At 39.9% G+C, this 9,134-nt stretch overlaps 1 protein-coding gene across 1 annotated transcript in view; it reads right to left on the minus strand.

Moving 5' to 3' along the window:
- LOC307035092 (uncharacterized protein) overlaps positions 1–2,617 on the minus strand; it is a 97,624-nt gene extending 95,007 nt beyond the window's left edge. Inside the window, exon 1 of the mRNA XM_079674080.1 lies at positions 2,587–2,617. Within this exon, the coding sequence (XP_079530206.1) occupies positions 2,587–2,602 (16 nt within the window). The 5' untranslated portion in view covers positions 2,603–2,617. The remainder of the gene's footprint in view (positions 1–2,586) is intronic.
- Between the last annotated feature and the right edge of the window lie 6,517 nt (positions 2,618–9,134).

Below are 9,134 nucleotides of genomic sequence, written 5' to 3' on the forward strand. Positions count from 1 at the left end.
GCCATGTCCCACGCCCAGTTCATGGAGGAGCTGTCTGCAGAGCTGTGTGGAGTCCCAATTGGCAGCATTGTGCCACCCAAAGGGGCACAGTGCTTGCCAGAGTCAATGTCCTGTGCAGAGGAGGAGGAGGAGGGAATTGACTCATTTGCGAGAGTGAGGTCAGGAGACACGGCAACAAAAGGTCGGCGAAAATGTGTGCTCTCCGTTCCATCTGGCAGTGTGCACGGTGTGATGTGACACTGCGTCTTGTGGCTCACAGAAATTGCTTCAGCAAGTGGCATAGCAGCCGCACGTAAAACCTTTCGATTGACTGAATCAAGTCTGATTGTAATTTGATGTAAATCATTTAAAAAATGTTGATACATTTCCTTTGCTCTTTGTATATTTTTCAAATATTTTGTTTATAGTTTGAAGATCATTTGCTCTTTGTACATTTGCACTTTCTATATATTTCTAATACTTTGTTTATAGTTTCAAGATAATTTGCACTTTCTATATATTTCTAACACTTTGTTTATAGTTTCAAGATAATTTGCACTTTCTATATATATGTCTAATACTTTGTTTATAGTTTCAATATAATTTGCACTTTGTTCATTTGCACTTTGTATCTCCAGCACTTGGAATTTGTTTCACTGTTTGTGTTTGTATTTAAATGTTCAAATGATAATATATTTCCCTGAAACAAGTTATTTGGGTTGCAATGTCATCTGTTATGGTTTAATTGTTTACTCTCTCAACCTTTTTTTGACAGAAGAAACATAATCAGTCATTTAAATATGGAAATACATTTCGTTTTAATTATTCCATATTATACTAGGCGTTTTTCAGATAATATTGTAATAAATAGCTGTAACTTGCTCAGGGAACATAATATGCAGATTAAATTTCATTTGAAAGCCTAAAACATCTAAATGCAGCTTTGCAAATAATTTAAAAAAAATTCCTATGTTCCTGGCTGAGTAAACAGTAAAAAAAAAAACACAACATTTGAACTGGCGTTTTTGAAAAACTGGTAAATTCAGCCATTATCAAACCAAATTAAGGTCAAATTTGGACTTTAAATTAACCAGACTTGAAATAGAGGTTCTCCTGAATCAAATGAGGCAAGGCACTTGATGCTGACTGCTAGAAAAGGTTAGAACAGGTTAGGAGAAACAAATAAATACAGGAGAGTCAGGCTGGCGAAAATTCCGTCTAGGTCTTTAAGGGTTAAGGCCTGAGCCTGTTTTTCCGTAAAGTTTACCCATAAAGTGATCTTTTTTCTAAAAGCAATAATACACCTGTGAGTTGGATGTAGAAAAGTCAGAATCAATATAGATGTTATTATTTTAAAGTAAATTCAGATTTAACATAGTAAAACAATGTAAATTATAGTTTCCGTCCAAAAAAAGCCATTACTTATAGTGAAAACCACCCTTGAATGATGGGATAGTAGGAAAAAAGCTTTAGGAATCCAAACTACGGTATAACATATAATAAGTACCCTGTATCAAGATTGATGCAAAACAAATGGCATTTGACCTTTTTAGAGAGGTTTAGAAGAAAAAAAAAATCTCTGGGGTCATTTGGGTGTATTTGCCATATCTCTGGCACCCATCGGTTGATTTTGGTGATTGACACCTCTTTTTAACCATTAGAGCCAATATAATCGAGGAGCAGTTCCTAAATCCATCCAAACATTACCATTGGTGAATGAGAGTTATGCACAGGCAGCATGCCCAAAACCGGATGCTGGGTTACAGCTCTCATACACTCTATATGAAAACTACTCTTATTGACATAAATGTTATAATGGATTATCAGTAATCATTTCAAAGTGACACAAAGACATTGGATTAACCTTCAGCAGCGTTTATATGCATGTTAATGCCCTTGAGCACAACTTTTGATCAGAAAACAGCAAAGGTAAGACGTATTTGCCGTTTCGGTCCCGTAAATGGGGCGAAGCCTGCGAGCTAGTTCAGGCAGTCAACTCGAGCACTTATGCTGCATTCATACATAACGCCCCTTGCCACTCTGCAACCAACCAAACAGAGTCTCCTTAATATGCCGCTCTATTTAACCTGCCAGATCTCTCTCCATGCATTGCTTGCTGCTGCTATTGCCGCAGCTACCTCTACGTCGCTGCTGCTTGCCTGCTGCGTTCACTTGCTATTGCTACGTTCATGTTCCTGCTGCTGTGTTTCATGTTGCTGCTGCTTGCCTGCCGGTGCTGTCCTTGCAAATGTCTACTGCAATCTCCGACTCTGGAACCGAATCATCATACGCAAGAAGCCGTAAGAAATGCCTCATTCCCGAAACACAGGCTAGCTCAGAACATGGTTCAGACGCCGCTGGAACGAGCCACAGCTCCCGCACGAGTCACGACACACATTCAGGTGTCCCTTCCGTCCTCATCGGGAGTAGCTTGTAATATCCTTGTGCCAGAGGAAGTCCCGAGTTCTACGCCAGCTCCGGTAACAACCCCTCTCTTGTGTGTCAGCTAAGAGTCGCACTGTCTCTCGGTCGGCGGGTATTTAAACACCAAAAAGGAAGGAGCAAGCTGACTCCGGCATTCCCAAAGTACCTGCCATCCTGTCCTACCTTCTCGAAGTAACATCAGCGCTTGAAGCCTTTAATTCCACGATATTCCCGTGAACAAACTCGATTTCCTCTGCCTGCAATGTAAACAAATGTTTCTACTTCCGCGTTCAACCACGTTGTGCCGCTGACGTCACATCTCCGAGCATTCTGGGAATTGGAGTCCCAGTTCCAGCCACGATTTCTAGCTTCCTGCCCCCTGCAGCAGCAATTTCTCTGGAATCGCATCTTGGCAGGTAGATAATACTATTCTGCATAAGCAAGGTTTTTTTTATGGAAATATTTGGCCCGCAGTAAGTCATATTTGAGGCAATTATACAGAGTTGTAAGTGTATAAGTATTTATGCTACTATAAATCAATTAAATTAAAAATGGAAATTAATTAATCATTTCCGTTACATGAATATGAAGGGGAGCTCGATACATTTTTGACCATCATTTTAGACTTCAATCTCTCCTACAGTGTCTCTTCTATGAATACCATGATCATTCTCTGCCAAGCGGCCATGTATATTTAATCACCTACCAAAGAAGAGTTTCCTCACAGGAATTAACCACTACCTGCAATATCTGCCCCTCGCTGGGTGTGCCTCAGGAGGCACCATGCTGCAAATAATTTCCAAGCTCTTTCTAATCACAGATGTTTGTCAAATGACCTTATCACAGGCTTAAATCAAGGTTTCTTAGCAGGTTATGCTGGCTCCCAGGGACCCATGTCTGTTGAAACCCGCACTCAAGACTAAAGTTTGCACTGAAGGAGCCAGGAGTATTAAACGTGCTGCTATTTAAACGTTTAAAAACATGACACGCCCCTAGCCTAGAGCTAGGAGGAATTATTCTAGCAACGTTTCTTTATTGAGCCGTTAGTTCCTCACGATTATTCTGTCAAGAGTATTAATAACTACTAAAGATTTTTCCCGTTTCTATGCTCTGTAGATGACATGGCAGGGAAAGCAGACATCCCATATGCCTTCTGCGGCATATATATTTTAAGGTTTTACAATCAAATGTGCATTTGGTTGCCATAGTAGCCCACGTTTCTTGACAACTCATCAGAAGCATTATGCTGGATTCTCTACAATACCTGCAAGCACCCCTTGGTGTCCATCTTTTAACCATTTCCTAGTTGTTAACTTTCCCAGATAAATGTTTCAACAGCTAGGCCTACCTCTTTCAGAACAGGAACTGGAAGACCTTCCACACGTCTAGAATTATCGGTATCATTCTCGATAGTGTGCTGATGCAAGCTTCACTGCCACCAGACAAGCTGTTCCGCATCAGAACAGCCATAATTACAATTCATGTTATTTATTTAGCTCCTTTCCAAATGTTCAAAGTGCTCTACGTTATACTACATATTAGACTTGTAATACATTCAATACCGATTACTGCCTTCAAATATGGTCTTGGGTCGCTCGCTAGTAAACTCTGGAGAGGTTCATTGCTGGTGTGACGTAGTCCGCATCAAACATGAGAAACAACTATTTGCGCGTCATCGCTTGTTTTGCTATCTATGCTGTGTGCAACATCCAGTAACCTATAGGGTCATGCATTCATTCTGGTGACTGCTTATCTCACTGGTCCCCTGTGTACAGAGAAAGGCAGTGGTACAATCTCATCAGAGCCACCTGTCATCGGTGAAACCTCCTCATTGCATAACGTCTCATTATGTGTTATAATGTTTTTAATGCACGTTGTCTGATTTATAATCCTATGCGCCGGCCGCAGAGTCTGTTGATGCACTCTCCAGATTAACAGCAGCATGAAAATAAGCTGCCAATGCTACATGATGCAGGCTACTGTAGAAATTGCTGGGATCTGCATTTTATCCGCTTAATGTCACGCCAATTTTGAAAAAGCATCTCCGTACAATGACTTTAGTTTACAGTTCATAGTCTGTTGAGGTTGCCTGGGTAACGCAAACCCAACCTTCTGCAAATGAACGATGTAATACACTTGCGTCTGGTGTAAAGACGCGGACTATTCGGCATGAATGCAATCTTAGAGATGGTCATTGCTCAGATCTTTGGTCCTTAGCGGCTCTGCGACGAGTGGAATGTCATGTTCATTCTTTTATAATGACCGTGCAGTCTTCTTTTTTTTGAAAAAAAAATGAAAACGATCAGTTAAATTTGTTTTTTTCCGTTTTATGGATATAAAATATTCATAGATTATTAAATATGAAGGTTCCTTAGACGTTGTTTCCTGCAAATGACGCGATTTCGTCCCTGTAACCGGGTCCGTGGGGCTTAAGAGGTTAAACTGTGGGTTTTCTCCAGAAGTTTTTCCTTGTACGATGGACAGAGGGTGTCGTATTGTCATACTGATATTCTGTACAAACTGTGAAGTCCACTGAGACAAATGTAACACTTGTGATATTGGGCTATATACATACACATTGATTGATTGGTTGATTGATTCTTTCAGAGTCAGATATACAAATATTATATTTTGACCTTAATGGAAATATTCGGTTATTTTCAAAATTCATTTTAAACAGACTGTTCAACAAAAGGATACCCAAAATCTAAATATTGGATTGTTCTTTCTTAGTAAGATTCCATTTTCATTACAATCGTGGTCTTACCTTGACTTGAAGATGAAGTCTATGCTATCCTTCTGGACAACAATCTCTATTACTTTTTTGTAAAAGTCCTCCTTATCTTCCTGTAGTTTCAAAAGTCTAGTTTATTGTTTGCGTCTACCGTCTCTGCGTAGAATAACTGTAGCAACAAGAACCTGTGGGCTCACGTGCACCCCCTTCAGTGCGACAGAGGTTATGGCTGCCTCCCCTGGTGCTTTTTTCATTGCCATTGTATGATGAGACCAGCGAGCCTAAATATCATATACACGTGAAATAAGTTATTTAGAGACTATGGATGGCGAGGATAAATGTAATAAAGGGATCTACAAACATTACATTGGTGACATACAGTGAGATGGTAACAGGCATGCGCTTAGGGCCCGCTTTCCATCCAGTTTCTGTGGGGTGACGCATTCTGAGGTGAGGCAGAGTTAATCTGTGCCTCACCTTACCACACAGTAACTGTCTTCAGCATGCTCACAAAATAAGTGCCCGTGCTAAATTAGTGCCCGCACTCCAGCCAGTTACTGTGGGCTTATGTGAGGCAGAGCTTGTCTGTGCCTCATCTTACCACACAGTAACTGGCTTCAGCACGCTCACAAAATAAGTGCCCGTGCTAAATTAGTGCCCGCACTCCAGCCAGTTACTGTGGGCTTATGTGAGGCAGAGCACGTTCCTGCCTCACTTCTCATCGCTTCCCGTAGTTGTAGCGGAGCTCGGCATATTTGCTGATTTTGACTATAAAAAGCTATTGGAATCATACAGAAATCGCACTTACAACACAGATCAGTGGAGACATTTTATTATTACTATTTAGTTTGTCTTTAGTTGTTTTTCCGTTACATTGGAGTATGAGGGGGGCGTGGCCAGCTGCAGCTCATTTGCATTAAAGCTAGGTCACAGAATCAGCCTTTTCGAAGACAGGGCTGGAATAGAGGGGTATGAGGCATGGCTAAAATGCATGATCTGTTTGGTATTTTGAGCAAAAAACTTCACAGACATGTTTTATATAGGTATGGCCCTACAATATATTTGTCAAAAATAGCACAATAGGTCCCCTCAAAAGTGTTTTTTTCAAAGTCTGAAGATGTATCCCTGCATATCAGCATTTTAAATAAAGATATGCATGTGTGTTTCATAGGTATACACCATTAAGAAATGCATGCCAGTGAATGGCATTAATTGCTTATTTCAAACCATTTGCAGAGTTGCACTTTAAAAATAAGCGATTCTATTAGAAGACCTGTGTTCACTTTTTAAACCTTTTTTCTATGCTCCCATGTGTGGCAAATATGATTGAATGGTCCAAGAGGTAAGGACATTTGTCTCTAGTTGAATGTTACTATGTTTTATTACACCTATTTTTCTAAAGTGAGAAGTGGAGCTTGCTAATAAATGAAAAATGTGCAAAACACAAATGAAATCAGGTATATGTGCACATAATTAAAAAGTTTAACAGACAACCAAGTTCTGCAAAACAATAGCAAAAATAAAACAAAGGTCATTTAATGTAATCATGCTCTCTCAGGTGTGGTGGCATTTGTGCAGCAATCCTGTCCCTTAGATGGTGTCCAGAACTTTCCTGTCCACCTGCTGTGGCAAGGGGAAGATTCTGGTCACCATCTTCAGGGGGAGGGCTTCAACATCCTCAAGGACATCATTCAGTTTTAGGCACAAGTTACGTGCTCCCCTCTTTGTGTTCTCTCTCCTTATTGCACAGGTGCACCTAATCTGCCCCTGGCTCCGCCTCTGCCCAGGTGTTCCCAACTCCAGCTAATCACAGGTATAAAAGGAAGGCTGTAGGAGAAGGATTGTCTCCCTGACGGACGCTGGCCGACACTATCGCCTGAAGACCTCTAACTGTAGTTAGGCTTTAGCATTGCATAATCTTTGTCTTGACTCTTTTTGCCTGGAGGACCTGGTAGTCTAGTTTTCGTGGCTTTACTTATCAATTTAGGTTACACACCTGCCTTTTAGTTTAGCGGGAGAAGTTCTGGGTCCTACGTCCCAAAGTGTGGCTTATTTAATGGGAATGCTGATACAGCATTCCAACTACATGTTATTCAAATTCTTTATTATTATTCCGCCGGAATTTTGCACCTCTTCTCCTCCCGCATTGAACATCGAAGAAACTCCGTTCAAACATCAAAATGTTCAGCTTGGTCGGGAATCGATGGCTATTACTTTGATCATTCATAACTTTCATAATTCCAGAGATATATCCCATAATTCATCAAATTTTTAACATGGAAGTCAATGGAGAAATTCTTCAGACTTCAACAAATCTTCATGCGACTTCAACTGCTAACTGTTCATTCATACTTTCACTCAGAAACCTCATTCCAACTTTAAAATGTTACACATCTTTCTGACATTATTCGTGTAACACAACTTTTAAATCTGATTCTTACTTTTAGAGATATTAAACATCGTTCAGACCTTGGAAGAGGCTTTCTTCAGATTTTAACATGAATTAGAGTGCGTGATGTCACAGCTAGAGTGTAGGACATCTTGAAATTTGCCTTCATATTTCTTTTTAAAACTGCCATAATTCCCAAACCCTACATTCCTGAGACATCATTTTTCATGACAAACGTAGGAAAACATCTCATAGCTTGAAAAATGACATAATTAAACAACATGCCTCTTGAGGGCATGAAGTGACAAAAACCTTCAACATGCCTCCATTAGAGCCCATTGTAATTTAGTGGGAATGCTGTTAACAGCATTCCAACTAACTGTTCTTCTACGCACGAAAAGTGTATTATTCCGCCGACTTATTTTGCCGCGCTTCTTCTCCCGCATTGAACATCGCAGAAACTCCGTTCAAACATCAAAACGTTCAGCTCGGTCGGGAATCGATGGCTATTACTTTTCTCATTCATAACTTTCATAATTCCAGAGATACATCCCATAATTCATCACATTTTTAACATTTGAACTTTAACATTGCGCAGCTTGTTAAGGCGTGATGTCAGAGTTAGAGTGGAGGACAGTTTGAAATTTGCCTTCATATATTTTTTTAAAACTGCCATAATTCCCAAACCCTACATTCCTGAGACATCATTTTTCATGACAAACGTAGGAAAACATCTCGTAGCTTGAAAAATTACAAATAATTAAGCAAAAATAATTAAACAAAGTGCCTCTTCAGGGCATGAAGTGACAAAAACGTTCAACATGTCTCCATTAAAGCCCATTGTAATTTCAGGCAGATATTTCCTCACAGCAGCAGCCGCACACCTTTAGTTAAACTAGCAAAAAGGCCACATTATTAACCCGAAAGTACACAAAAAAAACACTTCAGATACTCAACTTCCTTGACATGCTTCACGTTTTGAAATTTCACAGATATCTGTTACGGTTCTTCCACAAAACGTTCACATGTAAGAGGTTTATCTCTCATCCAGAACAATGGAAACCTTTGATCTCTGGACGCCTCATTAGCTCAAATACAAACACCTGTGTAATGGAACACGATGATGTCATCACTCCAACTGACATGGTTCAAGGCTCTTTCTGCATTTCAGTCTTTATGCATGACGGTGTTTTTGATAATGGATCCTGACCACTCACATTTGTACACTGTGAACAAATTATATTATTAAACAAATATATAACATAAATACAAAAAATACTCTAATTTAGTCTCTTTTCCAGCGCTCTTCATCGGTAACTTAAGCATTTCTGAGTGTCCTTGAACGCATCAATATTAGCAGATGCGTCACACCAAGCCCGGGAGATTTATTCTGCTCTGACTACTGCTAGGTAAGTTCATGTATCCATAAACACCTGAAGTTTAAAGTCTCAAATGAACTCTTTTTAAAAGTATAACACACCGTTTTTGAGTTTGTTCATAGACTGTTTATTGGCGTGAGAACTGATATTAATTTACACATTAAAGGAAACAGCTTCTTAGCAGCGTATCCAGTCTTAGCCCGTTAGCATTGCGCTGACGGGCTAACAG

This window comes from Notothenia rossii (genome assembly GCF_949606895.1).
Source record: "Notothenia rossii genome assembly, chromosome: 4".
NCBI lineage: Eukaryota > Metazoa > Chordata > Actinopteri > Perciformes > Nototheniidae > Notothenia > Notothenia rossii.